The 14,902-nt window shown below is 41.3% G+C and overlaps 2 protein-coding genes and 1 long non-coding RNA gene across 3 annotated transcripts in view; 1 reads left to right on the top strand and 2 right to left on the bottom strand.

Moving 5' to 3' along the window:
• Window positions 1-7,159, bottom strand: part of JAML (junction adhesion molecule like) — a 30,480-nt gene extending 23,321 nt beyond the window's left edge. Inside the window, exons 1-3 of the mRNA XM_066372433.1 lie at window positions 6,682-7,159; window positions 6,407-6,491; window positions 6,160-6,289 (exon numbers count right to left, since the gene is read on the bottom strand). The gene's annotated coding sequence lies outside the window, so the exon portion shown is untranslated. The remainder of the gene's footprint in view (window positions 1-6,159; window positions 6,290-6,406; window positions 6,492-6,681) is intronic.
• Window positions 7,160-7,210: 51 nt separating this feature from the next.
• Window positions 7,211-9,653, top strand: LOC136398000 (uncharacterized). The gene is made up of 2 exons (XR_010749960.1): window positions 7,211-8,073; window positions 9,348-9,653. It is a non-coding gene; the product is annotated as an uncharacterized lncRNA (long non-coding RNA).
• A 110-nt stretch (window positions 9,654-9,763) lies between these two features.
• MPZL3 (myelin protein zero like 3) overlaps window positions 9,764-14,902 on the bottom strand; it is a 31,376-nt gene continuing 26,237 nt past the window's right edge. The window contains exon 6 of the mRNA XM_066372441.1: window positions 9,764-10,150. Within this exon, the coding sequence (XP_066228538.1) occupies window positions 10,124-10,150 (27 nt within the window). The 3' untranslated portion in view covers window positions 9,764-10,123. The remainder of the gene's footprint in view (window positions 10,151-14,902) is intronic.

Below are 14,902 nucleotides of genomic sequence, written 5' to 3'. Positions count from 1 at the left end.
AAATAAAATAGCAGAGGCTGGAAACTGCTATGATGGAACAGAACAATGGTGCTGGGAGAGTCACTTGGGGGCTGCTTCAGATTAGCTGTAAGTGATGATTAAAGTTGCTTTCCAAGTGAAATAAAACAAATACTTTCAGCACACCCTTGAGATGACAACCCAAGTCATTCTACAGCCTGAGAGTTTCACATAAACAGAATATTCCAGGATTGCCTGAAATTCTTAGCTATCTCTGCAACTAAATTAAAATGACTACTTTTATAAATATATGAAGAATATTCAGGACACATGGAAAGGATATATAAAAAGAAGGGGAAATATTTTAATTTAGTTAAGGCATTCACCAAGCTCAATGACTAAGAAGCCACATAAAAGCTTTTTTATTTCCTTCTTTACAACATTTTTAGGCATGGCAACCTGGGTAGAAGAAGAATTGGGCGAAGTATTTTTTAAATGTCTATATGATCTCTGTGGTATTCATTTCATGGCAGCCACCAGCTCTTGGGAAAGGAATCGCTATTTTATACAATGTCCCACAATTTTCTTAACGAAACAGAAGGACCCAATTCAAAGGAGTTCCAGTTCAACCAGCCTCACATGCCTACCCACTCCTGCGGCTGATCTCGGCCGTGACCCCTGCACCTCGAATATCTGGCCACTGGAGGGATCCCACCTCAGAACCTGCTAGGAGTAAAGGTCTTTTTTGTGTGTTCACCTCTACCCAGCTCTGGTGAAAAGCACTTAACGGTGGCCTTTTTAATTTATAAAAAAATGATTTCCTAAAAGATTCCTTACCTGGATTCTAATTAACAAAACCTTCCATCTGGAAAATCAGGGTCAAACTGTTCAAGAAGGTCCTACCCTAGGTCCCCACTTAGGCAGAGAAGTCAGTTGACCTTGCTGAATCTCAGTTTCTCACCTATAACATGGATCAACTATGAAAACGTAGATAACAGCGCTTTGAAAAAAAGAAATCATTACCACGTAAGCTCCTATTTTTTATAACATAAAAGTCAGATAGGAAATAGAGTATGTACAGCTTTCAGGGGAGATTGTGGGTTCACAGCATCTATCTTTAGAAGAATGGCAAATGATTTATCAGAATGAACTGGAAACTTTGAAGTTTCAACTTTTAAATCCCATCACAATGATCGTAGATAATTACTACACTGACTCAGATATACCAAAAGCAACATTAAGTTTCCCTCCGTGTAAATACGTCTAATGCAAACACAGATCTCTCTCAAGATAACCACAGCCCTACCGCTGCTCCATGATACCAACATCACCCCACATATACACGGGTGAGCATGACACAGGGCTCCCTTTATACCACGTCATAACTTTAACACATCATATCTGCAACCTAAGATCCCTGTCACGGTCTGGATGAATTCTTTCCCAGGGAGTTGGCTGCACTCCCTCCTCTGCCCAGCTAATAGCTCTTGTGCATCTTCCTAAGCAGTGCACCAACTGTATGGAGAAGTAATAATTGATTTACATGTCTAACTCCAAGCGCATAAAGTCTACATTCCTGAGGGCAGAACCACACGTGTCTTATGTATGTGCGCCCTGTGCCTGTGCTACCATACCAAGTAAAGTGCCTGGAATCTACTGGATAAGGGTTGATAGTCGCTGTTATGAACATCAACTTGAAATCACCTCAGATATGCTGCAACTGTACCACTCTAAGAGGAAACCAGCAATCCCAAAAGGATCCTAAATAGCCAAAACTCATCACTCAGAACCACACCCAAACCATTTTTTTTTCTTTTTTCTTTTTTTTTTTTTTTTGGATTTTTCTGAAGTTGGAAATGGGGAGGCAGTCAGACAGACTCCCGCATGCGCCCGACCGGGATCCACCTGGCACACCCACCAGGGGGCGATGCTCTGCCCATCCGGGGTGTCTCTCTGTCGCGACCAGAGCCACTCTAGCGCCTGGGGCAGAGGCCAAGGAGCCATCCCCAGCGCCCGGGCCATCTTTGCTCCAATGGAGCCTCGCTGCGGGAGGGGAAGAGAGAGACAGAGAGGAAGGAGAGGGGGAGGGGTGGAGAAGCAGGTGGGCGCCTCACCTGAATCGAACCCGGGACTTCCGCACGCCAGGCCGACGCTCTACCACTGAGCCAACCGGCTATTGTGCTTTCCTTTAGGGCTCTGGTTATAATCTCTAATTTTTGTATTTACCTATGTCCTTGGTTGATTAAAGTCTTGCTCTCCACCCTAACCCTTCCATGACTATAAGCTCCATGAGGCAAGATCTGTGCCTCTGTGCCCCTGCATCTCTAGTGCCATCGTGGAGGGAGGCCCAGGGTGAAAACCCAGTGACCACCTGTCCAATGAGTTAATATCATAGGGCCCAGAACACTCTAGTCAAGTTTCAATGTCCTAGTTAATTAGCAATTACTCAGAAATTCCTATCATATATGTGTACATATATATGGTCACCAAACTATGTACAATCACGTACATATATATGATAGGAATTTCTAAATATACAAATGTTTATATATAAATTATTAATTATATCTCATTAATAAAATTCTGAATTTTACATCTAATACCGTTGATCCTTAACATGCAAGTTAAGGGTGCTGACGCCCGCACAGTCAAAAATTCAAGTATAACTTCTGACCTCCGAAACTATTAACTATTAATTACCTACTGCCGACCAGAAGCCTTAATGGTAACATAATTGATCAGCATGTGTTTTGTACGTTATCTGTTATATACCAAATTCTTACAACAAAGCTAGGGAAAAGAAAATGCTATTAAAAAAATCAAGTAAATAGCAAATATATTAACAGTACTTACTGTACATATTTATTGAAAAAAATCTGCATATAAGTGGGCCCACACAGTTCAAACACAAAGTGTTCAAGGGTCAACTGTATTTATATACATCAGGTCCTTAAATAACCTTTTTTTTTTTCAACATTTCATTGTAACACTGATAAGCAAAAAAAATTGGTTCCCAAACAGGGTCACTGTGTGTATGAAGTCTGCACTTTCTCCCCATGTCCATGTGGGTTTTTTTCATAGAGTTCGATTCCTTCTACATCCCAAGGTGTGTGTTAGGTTAACTGGCGTATCTCATTTGTCCCAAGCTGAGTGAGTGTGTGGGTGGGGGTGGGGGTGGGGGTGAGGGTGGCCCTGCAGTGGAAGGACATCCTGTCCAGGGAGGCTTCCTGCCTTGTGCCTGAGCTGCAGGGATAGGCTTGCGCCATCGGTGACCCTGAACTGGAAAAAGTGGGTTGGAAAATAATTATCTTAACTAGCTTTTATTAATATTTTTTATTATATGAATAGCTCACTTTTATTTCAATGTTTAACATTAGATGTGTTTGGAGTCTTTCTTTAGAAGTTGAGAGATGCTTTGGTGACTAGAAATATGCTGTGAGAACTTAATTCTTGCTTATATCAGTCTATGGCAAAATCAGTTTCAGTATATGTCGTTTCCTTCCAAGCACTTATTGAAGACATTAAGTAAGGACGCATGGTATATAAAATATATTGTTTTTAAAAATCCACCAAAGCATTCAGATGCACCTTAGGCCCATTAATAATAACAGACTCCATTTGAATTCTCAACTTCTACCCTGCCTGCTTCTTTCTCCAGATACTGATTTATCTCCGCAGCAGACATTCCTGAGGTAACTCTACATCAGGGGTTGGGAACCTTTTTGGCTGAGAGAGCCATGAACGCCACATATTTTAAAATGTAATTTCATGAGAGCCACACAACACTCGTGTATGTTACGCATTATCCAATAAAAATTTGGTGTTGTCCTGGAGGACAGCTGTGATTGGCTCCAGCCACCTGCAACCATGAACATGAGTGGTAGGAAATGAATGGATTTGTAATACATGAGAATGTTTTATATTTTTAATATTATTTTTTTTATTAAAGATTTGTCTGCAAGCCAGATACAGCCATCAAAAGAGCCACATCTGGCTCACGAGCCATAGGTTCCCGACCCCTGCTCTACATAGTTAGTTATCTCATATTTCAGCTAAATGTTTTGACCTGAACTCATGGCTCTTTCACCACATAACACCTGGCAAATACCTTCTCTCATTCCTGGGGGCTGTAACCATCAGGACCCACTCTCTTCCTATTAACTGTGCAAGGGAATTGTTATTCTCAACACAGTTACAACAGAAAAAAAAGTCTTCAGAGAAGAGACATATAATGTTAAGACTCCCACAAAGGATATGAAAGTAACCCCACATATTACAGTATTACAAGACAAAATGGAGAGGTATCTCAGAGTGTTTGCCCCTGGTAAGAAAAACTAACCACTGAGCAGACACAGCTGCGCAGCCTTCCCTCACCCACACAGCGGCACCACCTGCAATGCTCTGTCCCCTCCATTTCCACAGGGCGGTGTGCCTCTACAGTCTCCACTGGATTTAGGTATGCATGTACACGTAACCATTCTGAGGCATGAACCTCTTAAAATATGCCCTCATTTTGCCTTCCACAACCATTTACTGCAGACTTAGGTTCAAAGCTTCTTTTAACAGAGTCTAGTTTACGTCAATCAACCTTATACTAGAGTGAGGCAGGATAAGAAGGAGCTAGGAAAATTCCTGGGCAAGTGGGACAGGGAAATTGAAACAAAATAATTTAACGCGGTCAATTTGTACAACTCACAGACAGCTAGTGAACAGCAAGACCTTCCCTTCCCTAACCATGGATACCTGAGAGCAAATGGTTTATACCTCTCCTCCTGGACCAGAGAGTGAATAACCTAAATCACCCTAGTCAGGGAGAAAGGCAACAGAGACCCAATTAGTGCCATTTGTGCTAGCCAAACCCAAGGGCGGATGAAGTCAGGGGAACAAATAACAAAAACCCAATTAGAGCTAGAGGAACCCAAGATAAAAGTAGAGCAGTAAAACTGATCATAAAATAATCCCAAACTCCCCTATACACTCATTTGACAAATCAACATGTTGACACACCTGAAAAACTAATGAATATTCTGATAAGACCCTGCCCTGAGAACTCCCCTAGGATTCCTGCCTGCAGAATTGAGATTAACCTCAAAACAAAGACCCAGCATGAAAGCCCCTTCTCAGGCATGAACTTTTTACATTCTTTCTCCTAAACTCTAAGGGTCCACATAAGACGTGCAACCAGGGAAACAGCAGGCAGCATCAACCTGTCCCAGGCTTACCCTTGAACCTGTCTCCAAGGCCCCTTTTCTCTGACTTTCCAGTGAGCTAAAACCAGTCCCACCTCGGCTCACTTCTTTCCTATAATATCTCTACAGAGCCAGAGCAGCCCCATCTAGGCTCTCTCCTGTTGCTTCTTTTATCCTAGACTTTCCAGTGAGCTGACAGCAGCCCCGCCTGGGCTCACTCTTTCCTATAATGTTTCTACAGAGACAAAGCAGAACACTGCCTAGTCTTTCTCCTGTTGCTTCCTCTACCCTAAGTCCTTCCTTTGTTTCACTGTTCCCAGCTTTAATAAACATCCTCTCAAATTCACCTAGACTCTTTTTGTGAAAGCTTTCCTGCACAAAGTCAAGAACCCACACACTACTGGCCGGCCTAAGGCAGACCCACTCTGGCCCAGGCCCCATCGGGAAACAGAAGGGACTGTGGAAGTCAATACGCCTGCTCATGCCTTATGACCAAGTTACCTAAACCATGGCTACATCAGTCTTTCATGAGATCAGGACTACACAGAGAGTGTGACAAGTATGGACAATAGCCTAGATCTCTTGCAAGGTTTAAGTTCCTGACTTCTGTAAGGTTTGATATTAGTCTGCCTTGGATTGAGACAAGAGAAACAGTGAAAGAAGAGTCTTGCCATGAGTTCAAGGACGAGTCGTAGCTTTATCTAGAATCACAGGTTTGTAGTTTTCAGCATCAAGCTGAACTCAAAAGTTAAAGCTTTATCATCATCAATCACATTTTTATTAAAAGCAAACCTCACACCTCTCCACTCTGAGGACCTCTACACTACCGAAAGGGAAACTGCACCCACCCCTGGACCACCTGGTGACAGTCCTCCCGCAGAGGCTGAGAGGTCTGCGATTGTGGCCTCACAATCCAAGAGGACAGCCATTAAATGAAAACCTTCAGAACTAGTCTCCTTCTGAGAGAGAAAAGTTCAAATCATGGCTTAAGAAATACAGAGCAACTGCTTACCCAACATGGAGAGCCCAGGAGAAGCGACGCACTGCACTCCCACAGCTGCTGTTCTCAAGTCTGACTGAAGAGACATCTGCCAGCACAAGGTCAGGCTCAGAGAAAACCAAATGCGTGAGCTCTAAAGTGGCTGCAGAGACACAAACAGGAACATCTGCATTCAGGTTCTCGTTTCAGTCATCCTGCCTATTACCTAATTTTTATTTAATACTTTCCATGTAAAAAAGAGGTAATAAGTTCTACTTACTGAGGAGAAGCTCATACTTCAGCCCTAAGCTAGATTACAAGCTCTCCGAGAAGTGGGATCTTGAATGGCATCAGGAAAACATTTGCTGAGAAAGAAAACAACCTCATGCAACAAAATACCAGAAATTTAAGATGAACACAAAACATTGTGCTCTGTGTTTAAAATATATATAGCAACCTCTCTTATTTTTCTCTCTCAACACAGAGGTGCCACAGAGGCAGGCAGTCCCCCAACCCCTGCCTCCACAGCTATGCCTGCCCAGTCCTCGAACTTACCATCTAGATATGTCCATTTCCTCTGACCCTGTGATATCAACATTTCCAGAAAAAAAGATAGTATCTTATTGCCCAAGAATTCCTTGGGTGACTTGGACATCCTAGTAAGAACTCAAGGCTTCTTCACTTGAAGGTATCTTCTGCTTTTAAGTTACCACTTCAAAATAAATGTTCTCAATGTACATGCCTTCAGCTCCACTGGCTTGACCTATACATGGGCATACTTCTTTTTTGCAATTTCTGTATCATTTGAAAAATTGTTGAATGCTTGCTCTTCTCAAGGTTTCATGGCTCTTTAGGAGTGGTATACTGGTAAGTCAGCAATTTACCTAAATACACCACCATGGCCTATATCAAACTACCAAAAATGTAACAATGAGGAATTGAAATATTCCTAAAAATTTAACAACTAGCTCTTGCTGTGTGAGCTGGCTCCAGCACACCAGTGCATCTATGCAGGTTCTTGCTGGGGCACAGCTCAGAGGAGAATGGCTGTTTGATGCTGAAAACCACAAACCTACCCCTCTTTCACATGGCAGTTCTCATCTTATATATCAATATACACTGGAAAGTGCAAGGACATTTATTAACTATGATGTGGTAAAGAAGATCAAGAGTTACAATATCTATGCATATGGTCCAATAGTGCATATCCTCCTACCCCTTTTACAAACAAACAAGCAAACTCAGTGAAATGTAGCAATTAAACTGTGGCAGAAAAGTTTTGAGTTGTGCAATTAAACAGTAGCCTTTTTTTTTTTTTTTTTTTTTTTGGTTTTTCTTTCTCTTTATTGATTGAATATTGGGTTGACACTGGTTAACAAAACTATACAGGTTTCAGGTGCACAATTCCACAACACCTCATCTGTATACTGTATCATAGTCTCAATTCACTCCCTGTGGATCTTTCTACAGCTCCCCTTTGGAACCATTACAGAGTGACACAATAGAACATTCAGATTCAGGATCTGGCCTCCAGTTTTTAAGGCAGGGACATGCCACGTTCCCCATTGAAGCACCAGTGCCTAATTTGGGAGCTGCAGAGAACTAAGCTGTTCCCCAAGAAAGCCTATAGACCATGTGGGCAGCAAAGCATTTTACAAGTTCACATTTGGTTATAGAATTAAGAGCTTGATGCACAATATTCATAAAGTAATGTAACCACAAGTCAAGATTTCAGCAGCCAAAGAAAAATTCTGAAAGGCTTTTAACCCCTTCTGAAGACTTTAGAATGAAATTCCTTTTTCTAGGCAAGGCTAGTCCCCATACAGTGTGATAAAAACTCATGAGCATCAAAAAGAAAAAAAGATAAATAGCACCTAGAACATATTAGGACAGTGGGTTAAAAAAATAAAAAACACTTTATCTTCCTTCCATCCTTAAAGAAAACAGGTATCCAAACACTGCTTTGTGCTCTTTTGAAGAAGAAAAGCTTGTGCCCAGATCTCAATATAAGGGAAGAAGAAGGAGAGCAGCCTTATGACTGTGATATGAACACAAACCCATTGAGCAGACTAAACTATCAACTTACTCTCTTCCCATGAAGGGCTCTATTGTTTATTAATTTCAGAAGGAAGGGACTGGCTCAAATCATGATCAAGACTAAAAAATAACAGGACTAAGGATCATCTAAAGTGATTAATCCTCAAAACATGCCTAAAAGGAAATTATAAGCAAACCTAGCTAAAACTGGTTCCTCATTAAATGGGATGTGGCTTTAACAGGGTTCCTGTAATATCTCTTTATCGGAAAAATTAAGACTCACAAAGAGTGCCTCACAATTAGATCTCTATCTTCAAATCTCCTAGCACCCAAATTGTTTATTCTTATTGTTCAAACTGTTTTCCTCTCTCTGTTGAGGTGCCACACTGGCTCGCTAGATTGGCCTCAAACAACCACATACTTAACAAGTAGCCCAAGACTGTGAGGTTTAACCACTGGAAATGTAAACTGCCAAACTGTCTTGTCTCTTCTACTTCCTTACATGACTGGAGGTCAATCACAATGTCTATTAACTAACCAGACTCTCTGATCTACAGCCTAGCTTAACAAAGGAGGCCAGGCCAACTCTATGAGACAGAGTTAACAACCCAGATTTTTAAAAATAGATCCTGGCCAAAAAAAAAAAAAAAAAAATCAAAGTGATTTTTAATAACACATACAGTGTAAAATGCTCTACTATGAAAATCTCCTGAGTAACCTAGTGAAGAAGCATGGAAAGGGACTATCGTCTTAGAAAATAAAAAATGGGAGGAAGGAGTAATTTTGTCTCTCATAACTGAGAAAAGAGAACTCGATCACTTCATTACAGAAGACTATACTTCAATCCTTCCTGACACATTAGACATATTTCTTACTGGCTTTTAGAAATTCCTGTGTAAATTAAAATTTGAAATAGATTGCTGTAGAGAAATGGAGGAAGTGATTATAAGGTTTTGAGAAATCAGAAGGGAGAAGTATAGGTTATATACAACATCACTTCCTTTTCTCAAATATTATGTAAAAAGTTTGTAAATACCTCAATTCACTCATATTTGGTGCAGTTCAGAAATCAAAAACGTTTTGAACAATAACACAGGTTAAAAGAATATTTTATATTCAATAACTGGTAAAATACTTTATACAGTCCCATACTTCTATCTTCCTTCCATCCTTAAAGAAAGCAGGTTATCCACAAAATGTTTTGAAGAGTTTTCTTGTCTCTGATCTTAGAAGTCAAGAAGGAAACCTGCTATAAGAAAGTAAAATAACAAATTGTACCTGGCATGGCAATAGAAAGGACTCCTCTACCTCACCACTCCTTAAACTGTAAATTGATGACACTTTAAAAACCCAGTCAAAGCACTGCCTCCTGACCCTGCCAACTCTAAGGAAATTAATGTTATACACTCCAAGTCGCCTAAACACAACTGATGATGAGATAATCAAACCAGTGGGCATATGCTGTGTGCTAACTCACAACGGAAACTGTACATGGAGCAAAAAACAAAGAATACTTATCTCAAATAAACATTGTGTCTGGCAGCATATCAGGAAGCCACAAACTCCATCTCAATTAAAAAAAATATACATTTGGCATCAGTAGTGTGACCAACATGTAGGATTCTCCTTCCAATAATTGGAAGAAAACATGTAATACATTCAAGACCAAAGGTGAGATAAAAAGTATCTTTCTATTCAGGAAAAGAATTCCTTCATTCAATTCGAGTATGTTATAAAAAGGGTATTTTTGAGTCTCTTCTGAGTTTCTGAACAGTCTATAAATACAAAAAGAACACTTCTTCAATAAATAAATGGCTCCTAAAGTCTTTCCTGACGAGTTCCAGAATCCTCCATCAATACTGTGCAGGTCAGCTCCACATTTCTGAGAGACTTCAGCTGCCAGCGGAATGGAATATTTTCTTTTATTTAGGTGACTCTTCTTATATCCTGCAGACTTTCATCAATATGTCTCTTCATAGTCTGAATCCTGGAGGGGAAAGAATAGTATGTATATGAAGTATAATACCACCATCAGAATTTAGGCAAAGGCCACACACTGGGATCCCCCAATGGAACCCCACTGGGGAAACATTGCAGTGAAGTGGCACTGACTCGATATACCTAAATTCCCATGAAACATGAAACATCACGGGGCCTCAACAGAATTGGTGTCTATTTGATGAATTTCCGCTTTGAAACCCTAAGTGTTCCATTTTCCTTGATGAATTTTTTTTTTTTTAATTTCAACACTCATAGAAAGGTGCCTGTTTGCTGCAGAATGTATAAGATTGTAGCTTGGAGTTTAGGTTAGGAGTCAGCCCACCTCTGAATTTCAATCCCTTACTGGCTGTGTGATCTTGAGTAGAATTATTTAACTTCTCTAAGCCTCAGTTTCCTCATCTATAAAATAGGGGTAATAAAAAGACTGATACCACATAGAACAGCTATGAGAATTGATTGAGGCTCTGTATATAAATCACATAACACTGTGCTTAGCTCTTTGTAAGCACTCATTCAAGAAAAGCTACTATAACCATTATTCTTATTTTTATTATTCAAACTCATTGCTTCGAACCTCAAGTGGACCATTAGAACTACCTGGCATACCACACACATTTCTCTAGTTCATTCATTCTCCTATTCTCCTAGATGACTATTTCATACTTTCCCCTCTTTTCTCAAACTTCCAAAAATCTCCTTCTCACTTCATTCTCAGCTGAGGAGCTTGTTTTCTCCCATCATGGGAACAAAGAAGCAGTCAAGAGTGAACTTCCACAAGCCCCCATTATCATATTTATCCACTCACGTAAACCTGGCCCCATCTACTTGACCTTCCTTACTCTTTTCATGAATGCACCCTCCTGCCCTTATCTAAGGCCAATATCGTCACTTATGCACTAGACCAGGGGTCAGAAACCTATGGCTCGTGAGCCAGATGTGGCTCTTTTGATGGCTGCATCTGGCTTACAGACAAATCTTTAATAAAAATAATAATGTTAAAAATATAAAACATTCTCGTGTATTATAATCCATTCATTTCCTACCACTCATGTTCATGGTTGTGGGTGGCTGGAGTCAATCACAGCTGTCCTCCGGGACAACACCAAATTTTTATTGGATAATGTGTAACGTACACAGGTTGTTGTATGGCTCTCACGGAATTACATTTTAAAATATGTGGCGTTCATGGCTCTCTCAGCCAAAAAGCTTCCCGACCCCTGCACCAGACTCTGGAGTCACTCCAGAGATCCTCACCTCTCTCGCCTACAGGTGAGGATCACCTACCATTGCCTATAAATATGCTACAATATCTCCCATCTTAAAAAGAAAAACAACTCTTGACACACACCTCTCTCTACCTACTGCCCCATTTCTATACATCCCTCCACAGAAAAACTCCTTGTTTACACCTACAGTCACCAGTAAATATGTTCCTATTCTTTCTTAATCTTACCCAGTCCAGCTTTCATCCCAATATTCCATTGAAGCTGCTCTTGCCAAAGTCACCATTAACCTCCACATTACCAGATCATCCAATAATCAATGATCATTTTACTCGACTTGCCTCAGCAGCAATTGGCACAATCATTCTCTTTTTCCTTTTTAAAACACTTTCTTCTCTTGGCTCCCAGGATACCCAAGTCGCTGGTTTTCCTCCTACCTCAGTGGATATTCCTTCTTAGCCTCCTCTCCTTTGATAATTCCTCCTCATCTCCCCAGTCTCTCAACCTTAGAAACCTTTAGGGCTCAGTCCTTTGACTTCCTCTCTATTTATATTCATTTCCCTGGTAGAAATAGCTCTACCAGTCTCTATCTGCTAATGACTGCTAAATTTATACCGCCACTCTATACTTCTCTTCTGAACCTCATATCTATATAATAAGTTGCCTAGTCCACATCTCTGTTTGGATGTTTACAAGTATTTCAATTTAATATATCCAAACTCAGCTCCTCATCTTCCTCCCAAAACTTGTTGCACAAAGACTTGTACATATTAGAAAATAGCAAGTCAGCCCTGGCCAGGTAGCTTAGTTGGTTGAAGTGTCACCTGGATGCTCCAGGTTTGTGGGTTTACTCCCCACTTAGGGCACATGCAAGAATCAACCAATGAGTGCATGGTTAGGTGGAAAAACAAATCAATGTTTCTTACTCTACCTCCCTTTCTCTCTCTCTAAAAATCAATCAATAGATAAAAATTTAGAAAAATAAAGAAAATAGCAACTCTATTCTACTAGCTGCTCAAGACCAGAACCTTGAAATAATCCTTGACTCCTCTTATTCTTTCACATATACATGTAACCCATCAGTAAATCCTTCTGACTTTACCTTCAAACCATAATCAAAATACAACCACTCCTTACCATTTGTACCACCACCCTGACCTAAACCAACACCATCTCCTCTCACCTGTATTATTCCTAAAGTCTCCTATCTGAACTCATTGATTCTTTCAAGATCCCTTACCACCTGTTCTCAACACAGAAGCCAGAATGACCCATTTAAAACATGCATCAATTCATAGTGCTTCTCTTGTCAAAACCTCCAGTGGATTCTATTTCAGTAAGAATAAAAGTCCAGGTCATTACAATCGCTATACTACTCTATAAGACATGACATTATCTCTCTGAAGAAATATAGGGGTAGGCAAAGTAGGTTTACAGTTGTGAGCACACAGAACACAGAGTTTATTCTTGTACTATTTTTTATTAATTATATTATTTGTAGTATTTTTCTTATTACTATTTGTAGTCATTATTTTGTATCCTTACTTATGAGTTATGTGTTGGATAATGACCGCTGGTGATTTAACCAACGACCACCAATGTGGTCCTTCTGCCCACCCTGTACCAATCTTCACCTTGCTCGTTCATTCCCACCACACTGCCTCCATGCTGTTCCCAGAACATGCCAATTATGGCCTCTCCTCAGGGACTTCACACCTGCCATTCCTCTGCCTGAACTACTCCTCCACGTTAGCCATCTGGCTTGCTATCAACATCTTTTAGGTATCTGCTCAAATACCATTTCAACAAGGGTATTCCTGACCATCTTATTTAATATACCATCCATCCATCCATCTCAACTCCCTTATCTATTTTATTTTTCTCTATATCATTGAGCACTATATGATATATATTTTTTAATTAGCTATTTTTATACCTCAATTTAAGAGGGGTAGGTGACATTTCAGCTGTGCCTTGGAGGATGAGTTTTCCAGCCAGGGAAAGAATGGAAGCTCACAGTCAACATGGCAGCATAGGTCAGCACTGTACTCACGTCCTCCCACAACCACATCAAAATTACAACTAAACTATAGAAAAACCATCATTCAGAACCACCTACTGACTAGGCGGTGGCGCAGTGGATAGAGCGTCGGACTGGGATGAGGAGGACCCAGGTTCGAGACCCCAAGCTTGCCAGCTTGAGTGCGGGCTCATCTGGTTTGAGCAAGGCTCACCGGCTTGAGTCCAAAGTCGCTGGCTTAAGAAAGGGGTCACTCAGTCTGCAGTGGCCCCCCGGTCAAGGCACATATGAGAAATCAATCAATGAAAAAGTAAGGAGCCTCAACGAAGAACTGATGTTTCTCATCTCTCTCCGTTCCTGTCTGTCTGTCCTTATCTGTCCCTCTCTCTGACTCTCTCTGTTTCTGCCACACACACAAAAAAGAACCACCTGAAATCAGGATGTAAAGTAGAAGCCACGAGACTGGTTGAGGGGCGGAGATGCAGAACGGGCTGGTCTCACACTCAGATGTGGTAGATAAAAATGGGGAGAGATATCTCAGCTGCAAAGGTCCCCCTAAGAATTGAAGAGTCCCAGCCCCATACCAAACCTCCCAGCTCAGGGTTCCAGTGCCAGGAAGAAAAGTCCCCATAATGTCTTTTTAATTCATTGATTGATTGACTGATATTAGAAAGAGGAAGAGAGAGAAAGAGAGACAGAAGTACCAATCTGTTTCTATATGTGCCCTAACCAGGGATCAAGCCAGCAACCTCTGCATATCGGGACAATGCTCTAGCCAACCAAGCTATCTGTCCAGGGCCCATAACTTATGACTGTAAAAACCAGCAGAGATTGTGGCAGAGTGAGACAGAGGCCACTGGAGTCACAGGCCACCCCTCTTAAAGAGTCTGCACATGGACTTGCTCAACTCCCTCACTCTGAGCTCTAGCACCAGGGCAGCAGCTAAAAAGGTACCAGAAACATACAGGAAAGAACTAAGCTGTCTGCATCAAGAAGAGAGCCATAGGGACAGTTTTCTCTAAGACAGAGGTGCTGGAAGAGGCCATTGTTCCTTTGCTGAGCCCTGCCCACACAGAGCTGGAAGGAGGGCACCATACCTGAGTCTCTATCAACCTAGCTCACACTGTTCACCCTGTACTGGTGATTCCCTCAGACCCCACCCCACCAACTTATGGGCCCATCCAAGCTGCTTCTTGCGGTCTTTCCATACTAATAGCCTCTCTTGGCTCATGCTTCAGACTTTTCTAAAATCTCTCAAACAAGCATCATCTGGTCTCAGCATACCCCATACCTCTCACTGAGCAGCCCCAGGCCTAGCAATAGCATCAGCTAGCCTTGGTTCTCAGCTTAGTCTCTCCTGGGAACATCCAGGCCCACCACAAGTAGCAGCGATCTGAAGATTGCTTTGTAGCTCATGGCAGGTGGCCTCAGACAAAATACAAGTGGTGGCTGACCTTGACCCACTTCTCCCAGTAGGTCCCAGAGCCAACGAACC

The sequence above is a fragment of the Saccopteryx leptura genome, chromosome 1 (assembly GCF_036850995.1).
Source record: "Saccopteryx leptura isolate mSacLep1 chromosome 1, mSacLep1_pri_phased_curated, whole genome shotgun sequence".
NCBI lineage: Eukaryota > Metazoa > Chordata > Mammalia > Chiroptera > Emballonuridae > Saccopteryx > Saccopteryx leptura.
The sequence above is the reverse complement of the archived record's forward strand: the minus strand, read 5'-3'. Positions and strand labels throughout refer to the sequence as shown.